The sequence below is a fragment of the Aricia agestis genome, chromosome Z (assembly GCF_905147365.1).
Source record: "Aricia agestis chromosome Z, ilAriAges1.1, whole genome shotgun sequence".
In the NCBI taxonomy this organism is placed as follows: Eukaryota; Metazoa; Arthropoda; class Insecta; order Lepidoptera; family Lycaenidae; genus Aricia; species Aricia agestis.
In genome coordinates, this window is record NC_056428.1 from 26782151 (window position 1) to 26798304 (window position 16154).

Genomic DNA, 16154 nt, shown 5'->3' on the forward strand with positions numbered 1-16154 from the left:
ATAAGTTCTAAGAAACGTGTTTCTAGAACGTGCATGCGCTACCGAATGAGAAGTTTCTTAGAAGTTTGTAACTGGAGCTCGGACGGTTTAATTTCGTTTGAGCGTCAATAAACATGAACCTACAATTCGTGCTAACTTTGTAAACCTGTATCATCGATATACGCTCTTATAGATATCGTAGTGGGTATGTCGCAGTCATCTGGTTATCGGCTAGTTGATTGAATTACTAGCGAATTCATTGAATGAAACCATTTAATGTACAAAGACTTGACGAGTTGGCTTGTACTTTTGACGTCAAAGGCTACAATCAACGAATAGTTAATAGCTGTTGTTAATATTATGATATTTTTTTGAGATTTTCAAGCTGTAGCACCAGGTTCTAGAAATCATAAAATGAGGCCCAGTGAACTACGCTCATGTAATAACGCTAGTATAGCTATAAAACTACACCTTACTATTTGGCAAAGTTCTTTAACTTTTTATAAAGTCTTTAGCATATTACTATCATTCGTTATATCTTTTTATACTGTTATAGTTAGCTTATACTTTATTCCCTAGATATTATTTCAGCTAACTGAGGTCTATAAAGCTGATCGCACATTTTTCAGCACCGTGCGCGCCGTACGCGTCCACGCACCGCATAGTACACGAAATGCGGCGCGTACGGCGCGGCGCGGACGAATGTGCGAGGTTTCACATCATTTCACAAAACTAAAATGCGCGCATTTTAGAATTCGTTTTGTGATATAAAACGAATATGCGGTATGTTCGGCGCGTGCGTGCTGATGAATGTGCGATCACCTTAACATTACTTTTTCTTTCATTGACAGGTACATCTACCCCACCATGGACGAGTTGGCCAACCAGATTAACTACGTGATGGTACATTTCGGCTTCAAAACCTTTATCGGCTTCGGAGTGGGCTTCGGCGCGAATGTGCTCGCCCGCTTCGCTCTGTCCAACTCTGAGAAGGTAAAGCTGCAGGCTTGCTGAATGTGGTAGAAATCCAGGGGACCTAATTATTTTTATAAAATGATATAAATATTTTGTGTGACTCAGCAGTGTTCTTAAAATGACAGTCGCACAAAACAGAGGCATTTTTATGTCAATGACAATTATGTGACCTCGCGGTGTAGCCGCCAATCCGCACGATCGGGTGGACGCACATAATACGAGCCTTAGGCTGCGTTTCCACCAGAGATGTGTTGCGGGGAATGTGTTTTTAGAACCAATAGAATCGCTTTATTGACATAACCTGGCCATGACATCGCTCAGCGCGGCGATGCTATTGGTTCTCAAAAACACATTCCTCGCAACCATATATTAAGTATATGCTCGCAACACATCTTTGGTGGAAACACAGCCTTAAAGGCTTAAACCTACAACCTTTTGCTACCAATCTTTCATTCCTGTGGAACATGTAATAACTTTACCCAGAAACTTTATAACAAAATCTCTAGTTTTATGTGATGCACGTAGCGGACCTTTCTTTTATTTGTACAGACATTTTTATTTACATGTATCTCTTGCAGGAATTGTGTTTCTGTTTGCGAAAGCGTGATAGCAAAGCAAACATGTACCCTCTCATAGTTCTACTGTTCTATTTTAGATAGCTATTGTTAAACTAATCCATAATATATATTATTAATGCGAAAGTGTGTCTGTAATCTGTCTTTGGCCCATTCGAGGAGATCCTGTATAAAGATTCTTTGAGTCCAAAAGAAGGATGTCTTAATATATTTTTGTCACGAAAAATGCAAGCTTCCTCTCTTGTTAAATAGATTTTTTCTCCTACTCTAGAAGTCTATTTGTTTTTACTTTTTTGGTTCTAACGTTATATTTGGCATCTTTCCAAAATGCCCTCTTAACTTGAAGACAGGATCTTCTTGTCTCGAGAATACCAGCACAGGAAGAGGATATATTAACCGTTATCCTTATTATTATTACTGTCAATAAAGGCCGTTGCTACACAATAAGAATAAAATCGAATGGTAGCTTTCCTTTAAATCAGAGCCTTAATTCTGACACTGCTTTGATTTCGATGTTGATTTTGGTTTAATATTTATGATAGTTGGTTACAATTTAAGCCAACGCAAGAGCTTATCACTGTCCACTGCTGAACGAAGGCCTCTTTCAACGAGCGCTAGCCGTTGTATCCCGATCTTAAACAGATTTGTAAACCAGCCTATAAATTACAAAAATGTAATAAAGAGAATACAAAAATGCAATAAAAAGATGAAACAAAATCAAACAATTTCCCGTAAACCATTAGCAGATCCGACATTTGCTTGATTAAAGCGCAAAAATGCAGCGTTTTTAACGAATTTCGCAAATTACTTCGGTATTTTACACCATGTTGTTGCCATGCTCTTTATTTTGAACTCCAATATTTGGTTTGTCGGTATTTCATTTCACACCTCAACGGTTTTAATATAACTTTCGACTACATATTTTGCAGTTTTATATTCGCTAAGGTCAAACATATAGTTTGGTCCTCATGTTTGTCTAATACTTTACCACTATTTGAAAACTCTACGGATTTATTCGCAAATATTGAAGTATCAGTTTCATTGGATTCTACATTCAAGGAACATGAAAATATCCTCATCCTTTTATTTATGTAAAATACATACATTCAAAACTTTTTAGCAGTATCAGTATACAATGTGTCCCGACACCGGTGTCCGATCCTTTAATGTCATGATCTATGACATATTTTATCGACAAATTGGCCCTCAATTTTTTTCTCTCTCTCACGGTTGTAAAATGGCAGCCATTTTTCAGTTTTTCTCGGGCTTTCGCACTAATCTGACCAGTACTTCTCATGTAAATATCATATGAAGATAAAAAAGGTCTCATTTGATAGCTGAACTTGTGGACTACGCTTACACAGGCAATCTATATATATAAAACTCAAAGGTGACTGACTGATTGACATAGTGATTAGTGTGAAAGCCCGAGAAAAACTAAAATGGCTGCCATTTTACAACCGTGAGAGAGAGATAAAATTTGAGGGCCAATTTGTCGATAAAATATGCCATAGATCATGACATTAAAGGATCGGACATTGTATATCGTATTATATTGTATACCCTCGACAAGGAGATTTCTAACACTTTATAAAGCGTATCTGACATTAAGGAAGAAACGGGTGGGATGCCCCAAGGATTAGACGTCTCAAATTTTTACCGTCTCTCTGCCCAAAGTTACTATTTTGTCTTCAAAAGCGTGATATATACGAGTGAGTGTCACACTGCACATATGTGAAATCATGTAAATCGGATCACATCCATTGTGCCATCGCCATACGCATTCTAAGAAATACTTTGAGTAAATATTAAAATAAGCTACACTCTTTAGCTGCATTAATAAGGAATGCAGTAAAATAGTAGATACACTTCTCGTCTTTTCTAAATTGAATCTTCTTGAATAAACTTAGCTTCGAAAAAACAACTGTCAAATGTCTACCATAAATACTCATTTCATTGATCAGCGCAGAGAAAACTTTCCACATTATAATTATATTAGCATTCTCTGTTGTCTGCCTTATACGACAAGCATCGCGCGTTTACTATTGGCGCTAGATCTTTGTATCAATGTGCCGTTTGATACAGCGCTGAAACATTTTTCATTCAAGTCCAGCGTCCCGTAGCGCCTCCTGCAGGCCTAGTATGGTCACCATAGAAACCATAAAGAAAAATAAACATATACCGGATAAATGAAACGGTTTCTATCTACGAAAGAATAGACAAAGTGACAGATACCTAGATAAAGGAAATCCGCCATTTTGTCACTAAAATCTGTCAGTATGTCCATTCTTTACCGTTTTTAATGACGAATCAACGAGGCTCACTCATAATTTCCAGGTGGATGCTCTCACCCTCATCAACTGCACCAGCAGCCAGGCCGGCTGGATAGAGTGGGCGTTCCAGAAGATGAACTGCCGAGCGCTCCGCTCTCGCGGCATGACGCAGAATGTCATCGACTATCTGATGTGGCATCACTTCGGACGGGTAAGACCACAAACCTTTTCAATCCCACTTCTAACCCAATAAAAACAGAGGGCGCATGTCATCGACTATGTGATGAGTTATGTGGCATCACTTTGCCTTGCCTTGGGTAAGAACAAAAACCCCACTTTCAAATCCATTCAAAGTAGATAAATAATAAATAAAATATATTTTTATTCAAAATGGGTATCATGATACACTTTTTGAAAGTCGAACGAAGAAATTACGATGCCTACCACCGGTAGGAGTGCTAATTCCTTATGTGTAGGTCTGTCTGGGGAATCGTTGATCCTAACGGACTAATCTGAAGTGGATCGTGAAAACTAATCCGAAGACGATTCTTCTGAGCAACGACCATGATTATACAATTTTAAAACCCTGTTTTTACTTGCGAATTTTTATTTCCATAATTTTAATGTGTTTTTCTTTTAAGTTAATTATTTTACTTTTTTTTTTTATCTTCTATGTATCCAATATCGATTCTTATAAGGCAAGAGCCGAACATTAACTAAGAAAATAGTGGTTCGCCTTATGGGCGAACAGCAATTAGTATTGAATTACGTTCTAAGCGAGTTTGATCAAATAATGGTGCAGGAAATTCTACATACGTTGATACGATACTTGAAGTATTTGAATTATAATATTAACATCCTAGAAACATCATGCTTTGCGTATATTATTTTGTTATTTTTAAATGCGAAGAATTATTATAATTATTAATTATATTTCTCTGAAGCACAGCGACAGCGCAAGAAAAAAGTATATTTTATGTCATTATAATTTAATAGTATTTTCATTTTTTAATTTAATATGTAATCCTGCAATGCGAAATGTTGTTTCTTTGTATATTTTTATTCAATTTGGTGCAGTATTGTTAATTTAAGTTAAAACCACGCTCTGTTGTTAGCTAAAGCGATTTCAAATGTAGATTGACTGTGGAATCATTGTGGTGAACAGTGAATTTTAATTTTACGTCGCACTGTGTTAAATATTGAAAAAATATGGTTTGAGCCATTGTTAAAACTGACGCAGTCGTGGTCTGAATTTTTATATGGTCGTGAGTAGTAATAGCCACAATACCTATGTCGATATAGGTACTAAGGGGAGAAAGTCATGTCTTCTATGACCCTGTCTTCCCACTTGAAGCGCACTCGATCCCCATTGCACCTGAAATCGATGCATCAACAGCAACTTCTTTCCAGTTCCCCGAAGACCGCAACCAGGACCTGGTCCAGGTCTACCGCTCGTACTTCATGCGGAGCGTCAACCCTGTGAACCTGGCGATGCTGCTGGAGAGCTACACCAGCCGCACGGACCTGGGCATCTCCCGCGATGGGCCGTCTATCAAGGTCCCCGTGCTGAATATCACGGGCGCTCTGTCCCCCCATGTGGAGGATACCGTCACGTTCAACGGTCGACTGCAGCCGTCTAATTCTACTTGGATGAAGGTCAGTTTTAGATTTTTCTCGCTGATGTTAGGTGTTTTTTATGAGAGTCGAATTAGGATAGGATCCAGATGCTATTTGCGGTGGATTGATCGTGCCCGTGAATGTGACTAAGCGGGGAGTAGAGTACCATGGGGTTTTAGTAGATAGAGCCTCAGATAGTCCCACTTACCCCGGCCGATGTCCCCAATCTGCCGGGGATGCGCAAAGCATTTCCCCGTGTAAAAAAAGATCCATATGCGATAGGATCTCTTGTGGTAATTTGCAGATTAAAGACTGGCAAGGTATTCATATCCATTTTGAAGAATTTTAATTTTAAAATGCACATACAATGAGTTCCTCTTGCTTACTTGTAAAGCCGTAGCAACTGGCACTGAAGACCAACTAGACTGGTGAGAGCACAGAACTGACATTCAAATGCCCATCCGACACATGGGTCATGATCAATGACTCAGATGATCACAAGATTAGTCTGCACTAATATATCTTGGAAAAAACATTTTTTGGTGTTAATGTGAGAAGCGCATCCTAGAGCAAGAAGCTCTAATAATCTTATATATGGTCGCTGTTAAGCGTTAGTGTCCTAACCCACATTTTTTTTGTTGTTAAATTTTGAATGCAGTCTTGCAGTTCTAAATCATTTACAGAACATAACTGCATTCATAACTCAATACGTAATTTTTGTGTGGGTTAGTACACGAATGCTTAACAGCGTCCATATAAAATTCTCGTGTCACAATGTTCGTTCCCGTACTTGACCGTACTCCGACTGCCGACCGCCCGACTCATGAAATTTTTGAGCCTATTGAGTATTTCTGAGAATCGGCCAACATCTATTTTTCAACCCCTAAGTAATAAGGGTTGTTCACATTATTAAAAATTATTTATATGGCAAAACAACGTTTGCCGGGTCAGCTAGTATATTCTAAAAGATAACGGTAGTAGCTTTAGTAGGCAGAAGTTGAAAACCCACAAAGTGATGAAGTATCTTGCGACACTAATGCAGGTTTCGGTCAGAAATGTTGTATGTCTAGAAGCCCCTGGACCAAGGAGAAGTATTTCTCTATTATAGCTTAAATAGTCAATAACATGGTCGCAACCAATATTTCAGATTTCTGATTCTGCGATGGTTCTGGAAGAGCAACCTCAGAAGATATCAGAAGCTTTCCGCCTCTTCTTACAAGGGGAGGGTTACGGTAAGTAAAGCGACCACTCGTTGAAACAACACTATAAATATTGCAATTCACGTGTTCATAAACACTTAAATGTGTTAAAACTTTGTGTATGCAGAAATTGATGAAAATAATATGGCACGTTTGTAAATATACTTTTTTATAATTTGCGTTTCAAGATATGATGTAAATTAAGAGGACCATAAAAGTATATAACTTAAAAATATAATCTAGCCGTTAATAATGTATGTTAAGTAGATTTTATTTGCATGTCCTAGAATTTTTAATCTTTAAGACATAACGTGTACAGACACGTGACAGAAGTGATACTTCTTTTGGCACTTATCTCTTTCTAATGGGGTCATAAAAGTGCGATAGCAATATTCGCATACGCGAGAAGAGAATTCATCATTACCTGATGAGACAATGTATGAAATTCTACGTTCTCCGAGTATTGTGCAAACGAATGACCTAGAAGTTCGACTGTCAGTGAGCCTAAGGCCCAATAATCTCACCAACTTCTGTTAGTGTTAACATCTTGTTAAAATGTCATGCCTTCTTTTTCATTCATTTGAAAAACGAAAGAGGTAACGTGATGCTAATTCGAGCATGGGCGTACCGAGGGGCGGCATCGCCCCCCCCCCCCCCCCTGGATCATGCTGACGTCCCTACTAAGTATATTATCTAGTACTTTCATCTATAAAAATAACGTATTTTTGCCATTTGTTTGCAATAGATAAATAAAAATTATTAATTTTTTATTCTTTATAAACACCTAGCTTATAAAAAATCTGATTTGCCCCCCCCTGGCCCAGAATCTGCGTAATTTGCCTCCCCCTGGCCCAGAACCTGGGTAATTTGCCCCCCCCCCCCCCCTGGCCCAGAACCTGGGTACGCCCATGAATTCGAGCATTAACTTTAACAGTCGTTGGTAAAATTGGGTCTAAAGAAGTTTCACTTTTAAAAACACCTAAAGTTTATGTTTTTTTTTTAATTTAATTTATGTTTTCGACTGGATATGAGTTAAGCGGCTTCACATATGGTATGTATCGCCGAACGCCTTGAGCGCCGTGTTAGAATGAAATGTCATGGTTACAGTACCACAACTCTACAAAGAATAATGAATTAATAATTTCAGATTAAACAAAAAAAATGATCTTTCAAAATTTAAAATAAATTTAGCAATGATGTATTTAATAACTTTTCTATAAAAAATATCTTATAGAAAAGTTATTAAATACATCATTGCTAATTTAAAAAAAAATATAAGAATAATAATTCTTCCTTATTCATAATTCTTATTGGCCAATCGGACTCAATAGTTATAAGATAAATTAGTACTGAGTAGTTTAGTTCACTTCAGTAAAAGTATCCAAATAAAATATAGCTTTTTCACCTGTGTATTATTTGTTACGCAGACGTAAGTACCTATTTTAGCAACCATGACATCTCAGTTTTAAAATGGCTTAATAATAATTATTATTGATTGATGTTACATATTTTCAGTAAAATAAAAATCGCTAGTAATGTATTTCTAATAAAATGATTCTAAAGTAACAGTATTGTTAAGGTTATAGTTCTTTTTATAGTCTAGTCATAATTTTAATTAAGTATATAAAACTTTTTAATTCATTACGCTTACTGCTAGACTTTAATATTTTTTGCGGATAGTAAAATATGACGAAAATGTATGTGATTTTTACGCAAAATTCGACTTTTATAAATTTTTTAATATCTATTTTGTCTCGTTTTACTATTCATTTGTGTTACTTCTGCTACACTCGTAACGATAAAACTGCACAGTCCGTCATAGAAGACATAATATTAATAAGTTTAAGTTAAATTTCGCTGTACCTGCATGTAATTTTTCCGGAAAATAAATTGTTTGTATTTGACGACTTGTGCACATAATATATTAAAAATATTAAAGTTTAAAATATATAGTAGTAGGTAATTTATAATAATTGTCTTCTATGCCAGAAAAATGCAGCAAGGCCAAGGGTATTCACAACTCTCGCTCGATTCGATTTCGAAAACGTATCGTTCGGTTTTTGGTGAACGTAAAGTCCCGACATGGACGCGCTTTCGTGCTACGTCCGATCCGGATCCGATCTGTACTCGAGATTCACGGATAACGAAGAGAAGTGAGGTATCCGAAGTCAGATTAATAGCGTAAGCTATCATATAGTTAGATCCGCGTCTCAGGACCACATTCACAGCCACGGATCAGAATTGGATCGGACATAGTAGTGTGAAAGCGCTCTAACCATACCGCACGGTCAAATTTTGGATCCAGGGGCCGTACCACGAAACTGTTTTGAGACTCAAACAATCGAACGAGAATGCTGCGTCCTGCTCTAACAACGTCATTTCACGTTTGTTAGAGTAGGACGCGGCATTTTCGTTCGATTGTTTGAGTCTCAAAACAGTTTCGTGGTACGGCCCCTGAGTTGAACGAGAGTTATATAAGGCTATTTGTTTACGCCGCCGTCACCGGGACGTCACCGACAAAAATTCAAATAAAATGCTACTTTAGGATAATGGCTGTAGATTTAATTTTCTACCGACATTAGTCTAGCGACCCATGCCGCTACTCTGTGGTGGTGTAGAGCAAAATGAAACTTAAAGCCATGGTCATAAAGTGGCTCTCTTTTTTATTTTTGTCGGTGACTTGACTGCGGCGGTGGACAAACGGCCTCAGGCTGATTTATCGTTGCCGTCTGTAGCGGACTAGCTACTCGTACACGCATGCACTCAATTTGTTTTTTTTTTTGTTTCCGTCCACGGGTAGCTGTGTTGGCACTGCAAAAACTAGGCAGTTTCAGTAGGTCGTCGTCTGGTTTATCTTTGAAAATTATTACGAATCAGGCTTAAGTAGTAAGTATTGGCTATTGCTATTTCGATTACATACTTAGAACGAGCGCTCGCTTGAATACTGGCTTAAGACAGACTCATATAGAAAGAGCATCTCAGAACTAATGGCCGGTTCACATTATTCTAATCCATTGCAGGATGCACTGGAATATTCCAGCTTATATTCCAGCAGCAATCCATCATTAGATTGGAATAATGTAAACCGATAGTAAGGCTCACAATCAGCAGTTTGGGTTTTTGCTAATCGTTTATCGAATTACCATACTTTCTCTCTCATAAAATTTGAGAGATAATAGATATTTTATGCGCAATTAACTTTAATAATCTAGACTGTTGGCAGTGGGTCTAGTGTTAGTGGGCCTAAATTCTAAAACCAGCTACTTCTTAAAAAAATTGTGTCGCCTCTTGATACTAACGATCTCCGACTATTATAATATGTGTAAGCAATCGAGCAACTTGTATTTATTCTACAAAAAGAAAAAATAGTCTGTCTTAAGACTGTCAAGACTCAAGTGAGTGCTATCCTTAGAAACACCGCAGATTTTGAACTGTTGAGCTGGTACAGTAAGTTTATGGCCAGTTTACATTTTTCCAATCCAGTGATCTAATCCAGCGATCCAATGCACTGAATTGCATTCCAGTGTCCGTTGGTTCCACCTGATTGGAATAATGTAAACCGGCCATTAGTTATTTTATCATCTCTGAAATAAGATATTTTGTGCTGACGACATACTTCAAGCTAAATAGACCAATAATATCAATTCTGCGGGGTGCGAGGGTTTTTGGGCTCGTATGAATTTTCGATACTTCTTGTTACTTAAGTACTACAAATTCAATAAAATGTCTTTTAAGACTGTTTTTTCCAGTATTTTGAATTGAGATAAAAAATGTTTTTGTTGTAAAAATTTAAAGGTAAAAGCTATGAACTTAAGTACCGATTAAGCTTTTTTAAATAGCAAATTCTTGTCCCTTCCCTCCTTTTCGCCCCTTTTACACTTTTTTTTAACTACATCTCAACTCGTCATAAGGCATTGGAATGTTAAAACGATACGACAAATCGTCCACGTATCTTTTACGATCTCGCAGTCCACTTCTATCCAAATAGTCAAAATCACTACCATCTTAAATTACTGAACATAAAGCTTATTTTTCATTGGATGTGCATTAAAATTGAGTAAGTACATTGTGTAACCACTTACCTTTATTGATACTTTATTGTTTTCACAGTGGCGCCGCTGTCGCCAACGAAAATAGTGGCGTTCCGTCGTCTATCGGACGCGAGCCGTCGCCGCCCATGCCGACACTCGCCCGTCATCCGCATCACAGAGAACCCTATCTCCGAAGCCGTGGTCTGCTAAACCACTAACACAACCACTAACCACTAGCGGTCAACAACTAACCGCTAGTGGCCAAACCACTAGTGGTAAACCACCAACAGTGGCAAAGCACTAACTGCTAGTGGTGAAGCACTAACTGTTAGCGATCAACAACTAACGACTAGTGGTCAAACAATAACCACTCGTGGTTATACCATTAGTGGTCAACCATTAGGGTTGTTCCACAGAAATCATAGTAATGAAATAGAAATGGCCTCCCAGATTAAAGAAATAAACGCGTGCCGCGTCAATCTATATTAATGTACGCAAAAAATAATTCCTATCAAGAAAAAAACGACTTCGCTATCTTCCTATAGCGATAAAACCGGACTGGGACGTTAATATAGAATGTCAGGATTTTTACCCGACTGTACCGAAGGAGTTTTTTTAAGGGTATGTATACAGATTGACACGTTCTACGTCGTTAAATTAGACTTGACATATGTCGTATTCTAGTCGTGAAGTGTAAAGGCAGTCGGGTTTTTTTCTGACAAGCGGCGCGTGACCATTTCTATTGAATTAATGTCTGTGTGTCGTTCACATTAACACTCGTCCTCCACACCCCACTAGTAGTAGCGTCATTGTTTTACTGTAGCCGTTACGTAGTTCATTTTTATATAAGCTTTTTGACTTTGCTAAACGAAATATTCATAATTACAATGAAATGTGTTAATGTGGACGGACTCTTTGTAACGATTGTAACTATATACGCTCGATATTTATCCTATTTTTTTATTCGACGACAACGATAAGACGTAGAAGTATTTTTAAATCGTCCGATGCGATATCGTACCGAGAATAGTAAAAACACATAAGTGAAACCTGCCTACATAACATAACTGCCGTAGCATCGGTTTCTTTTAGGCAAGAATAGACAAAAAGTAACAGACAGACTGACGTAGAAAATCTGTCATTATGTCCCAAAAATTGACAGTATTCCCAAAAATTTAGAGTATTAATCTCCCGAGGTATGCTAAGCCTGCTATCATTTACATTATCGGTTCGATATCGTATCGGATATCGACTATTATAGGATGGATATCGATCGTGTGTGCTAAATGGAAGTTGTCTGTATGTGGATTTCCTTTACTTCTTTTGTATTACTAGCATTATGTTACCATAGCCATATCTGATTTTCGTCAATTATTATTTTAAGTTTATTAAAATTACAAAATGCTTAATATATTTTAGCTAGGTAAAGTAAGCTTTAAATTATTTTCTTTAAGTAAATCTCATCCGAAGAGGCGTTATCAAAGAGTTTACTCACAGGGAAGATCTGTGGCCCTGGCCTAAACAATTTTCGAGGACGTATTCGCAACGTTTTCAAATAAAAGTTATTATCAATTGTAACTTTTATACAGTAGCGTGACATTTCGCAAATTGTTTATGCTGGGGCTGCTGAAGGGCGGAGTTACTGCCGATTCCTACATCGCGATAGTATATTGCCATAACACAGTAATAGATAATGTATATATAACATATCATATGATATCGGTGTTCGAATCGGAGTGATCTTCGCCGGTTTAGGTCGAATGGTTTAAAGGGATCAGACGTTTTGAAGATTTGTTAGGCTATGAAAAGAATGATTGTGATTAAAATATTTCGAGCTATATATAGTATATATTTCGGCCTGTTAAACGAATTGTGATCGTATGAGTTTATACTTTAATGTTAGCTTTTAATAAATTATTGTGTTTATTATTTATTATAGGTGTTAAACAGTGTAGCGATCTGTAGAAGTGTAGTAGCACTATGACGTGTCTTCTGACCAACACGATGTTCTAAAAGATGCTTAATACACATAAATATAGAGTTCAATTTCAAACTGTCGTATGCTGTTCCTAAATAGTGTTAGCGTCATACAGTTATCGCTTCGTAGACATACAATGGATATATAGTGGAACTATAACGTATAGTTACAGACTAAACGCTACGTCGTACTTTTGTTATTCTATTTTCTTACTTTCCTTTTGGTCTATAATAAAGGTGATTTTAATAAGTGTTCATTTCATTTTGTGTCCTTAGATAAATGCCGCACTCAGAGACAAATATTAATAACTTAAAAGATTTTGACATATGCCCCATACAATATTATCTGTCTCTGTGAAACTCTTCATTAAATTGAAGTTTAATCATCCATTAGGTAAATGTCTCTGACTGCCGCTCTCAGAGACGAATATTAATTACCTAATAATTGTAATTCAATGAAGTTTTTGACATAAGCCCCATACAGCCCCATACATTATCTGTCAAACTTTTCAGAAAATTGAAGTTTAATCTTCAGGGCGTTTGTGCACTACACGGAATTATACCATCCGGCGCGGCGCGGCATCTCGATTTCCTACCTTATTTATATGGCAAACGTGAAACGCCGGACGGTAAAATTCCGTGTAGTGCACAAACGCCCTAAGTGTATCTGAGTACGGCTGTGAGCATGGGCGTACCGACGGGGGGGGGCAGCCTCGATCATGTTTACGTCCCTACTAAGTACTTTTATCTATAAAAATTAAGAAAACGAATATTTGTCATTTGTTTGCAATACAATATTTTTACAACTAAAAATTATGATTTTTTTTATTCTTTATAAGCACCTAGCTTATGAAAAATCTGATTTGTCCCCCCTCCCTGGCCCAGAACCTGGGTAATTTGCCCCCCCGCCCCCTGGCCCAGAACCTGGGTACGCCCATGGCTGTGAGTTAGGCAATTATACATGATGTAACTTTAGTGGATCAATTTGCAAGTTCTAAGTTGGTCTGCACTCTGTTTTGCTTCTAAAAACAATGAAAATAAATATTCAAGCAACGGCAAATTATTACAAAAATCCCACCTCTCATTTGTGACGCGACTACGTTGCATTTTTCTATTGTATGAATTTTAAAGCATTGCTTTTAAATGTTTAGCTTTGTCTACTCCTTCACCCATATTTTATGTGCATTTGATTTCTTTCGAAAACGTTCACGTAAATCGCTAAGGATGTAGAATCTGAACTTTAAATAGTTAATAGAAGATTAGTTATATTATATAGAAGAAAAGAAACAACATTATTAGTGATCGATGAATATATTTCAAGTTTCTTTATACAACTTGATACAATAATGAAATAATAAATCAACATCAAGACATTAGCTTAAATTTAAAATTACCATAAAATATAATCATTTAACAAAACTTCCAGAGTTCTTCACTAATCAAATTTGTGAGTTAAATGAACCTAAGATAAGTTATTTATGTTTAGCGAAATTCTTGTTACAAAACTAATTTTCGTTTTTAATATTAATATTATCGATTCAAGTGCATTCTACTAGGGGTTAATCTCATCGATTCTCAGGCTTTCCATGCAATCACGATGTTGAGGATCGGACCCCACCTGTGTATAACAGTTTATCTTAACAAGTTATATACAAAATGACATGCTAAACATATTTTATCTACAGTCCCCTTTACTAATAGGAATATAGAATGATACACTATACAATGCTTTGTCCTTGTTTGATATATCGGAAAAGTCGGTAGAAAGTTAGAGACGAAACATAGATAGCTTATTAATTGTATAACTCAGTGGTACCCAACCTTTTTTTATAAAGACCACAAAAACGTCTTAGTCTTGGTGTCGCGGGCCGCAACCAAAATTTTAAGGGTTAAAAAATAAGGTTCTTCAAAATAAGCGATGTAAAAGTAGAAAATTTTCATGACTTTCAAGATGGTTTAATGGTCGCCGCAGGTTGAGTATAGCTCTAAGTAATCCCGTTACTATAATTATCATAAAAACATATACCATTAAAAAAACTTTACAAATTAAGTAGCGATAGTAATTATTAATGTAATATAATTTATAGTATTTACAGTTACATAAACGTATTACCACAATTTAGGGTAAATCATATTTATACATTTTACATTGACACGTCATTTTGTTCTTTGCAATGGTTACCTATTGTTTAGATGATTAGATCTGTTGATTATTTGGTCCATCTTATATGGGCACACATTTTTATAGCGAGTAAAATAAACACAATTATAATTGTTATACTATACTAAGAATAAACATATATCTTATATCTTTAAACGAGCAATTCTTGTATATATAATTAATTGGAATATATAATTGGAATCTCGGAACAACGATTTTCATGAAATTTAGTATACAGGGGGTTTCGAGGGCGATAAATCGATCTAGATAGGAATCATTTTTAGAAAATGTCATTGTCATCGAATACCGAGCGAAGCTCGGTCAAATAGCTAGTTTACATTATAAGACAAATCAGGCTGTATTCCAAAGAAAAATATATTTTAACATTAATATTTTTCTCATACTCGATAACTATAGTATTAGCAATGCGAAAAAATGAAAAAAAAAATAATGCTTTTATTGGAATACGATCGGAATTTTAAAAACATAATAAAATTCAAATAATACAAACTACATCGTTAATAGAATCAGACGTTACTTAGCAGAAATCCATAGCTTAAAATTTAGTATGTTATTATTTTTACCAATATTCCGCGAAATAATAAATAAAACCTTGAACTAAATTCGCGGAATATTGCTAAAAATAATAACATACTACATTTTACAAACTATATCCCAAACCGCGATACGAGTCACAAGACATCTACTTATGAAGGCTTGGTCCACAAGGACTTACATCATGGTTTGGTCCATAGCTATTTTTTAATCTCGAGTTGACATTGAAATAACCATGTAGGTATCTGTTATTAAATATTATATAATTAAAAAAGGCCACAGCTTTACTATGCACAGTCCATCACAGGAGAGCTCAACGCTGAATGTTTTAAAATTTAACCAATTCATTGCGGCGCACATTTTTGAAAACGTTTAGTAGTGGCGGCATTTTTTTTTTTTGTGACACGTTAGCCGTGTCAAACGCCATACAAGTTGTACATATTATGTCTCGTTATAGATGTTGCAAACCTTTTGTAGGTTTCAAAGTTAAAAAAATGTCAGCCCCTATTTTGTTTAATTCACAAAATATTCAGAAACGAAGCCTTTATTATGCTTGTTTTACGTGGAAAATTAAAAAAGCTTTTGTTCAGAGTACCTTCTAACGTGTAATTTGAGGGAGATACAATCGTTTTGCAAAATGGCTCGGCTCTCGCGTCATGCGCCACACGTTAAAAAAAATATATGACACGGCTGCCGTGTCATCCACACAAGCCGAATCTAGAAATTGACAACATTTCAATATTTTTTGTACTTGTTTTATAACGAAATATAAAAGTAGGGGTTAAATTAGGAGACCCATATTTTTTTATTTT

At 36.3% G+C, this 16154-nt stretch overlaps 1 protein-coding gene across 7 annotated transcripts in view; it reads left to right on the forward strand.

The window, feature by feature from the left end:
* LOC121739404 (protein NDRG3) overlaps positions 1–12876 on the forward strand; it is a 136309-nt gene extending 123433 nt beyond the window's left edge. For 5 of the 7 annotated variants that reach the window (XM_042131867.1, XM_042131868.1, XM_042131864.1 and 2 more), the window contains 5 exons: positions 831–972; positions 3867–4013; positions 5213–5458; positions 6567–6651; positions 10729–12876. In XM_042131867.1, the coding sequence (XP_041987801.1) occupies positions 831–972; positions 3867–4013; positions 5213–5458; positions 6567–6651; positions 10729–10859 (751 nt within the window). In that variant the 3' untranslated portion in view covers positions 10860–12876. Of the gene's footprint in view, positions 1–830; positions 973–3866; positions 4014–5212; positions 5459–6566; positions 6652–9418; positions 9505–10728 lie in introns of all 7 variants that reach the window. The other 2 variants (XM_042131865.1, XM_042131866.1) reach the window with 2 other exon arrangements.
* The last annotated feature ends 3278 nt before the right edge of the window (positions 12877–16154 follow it).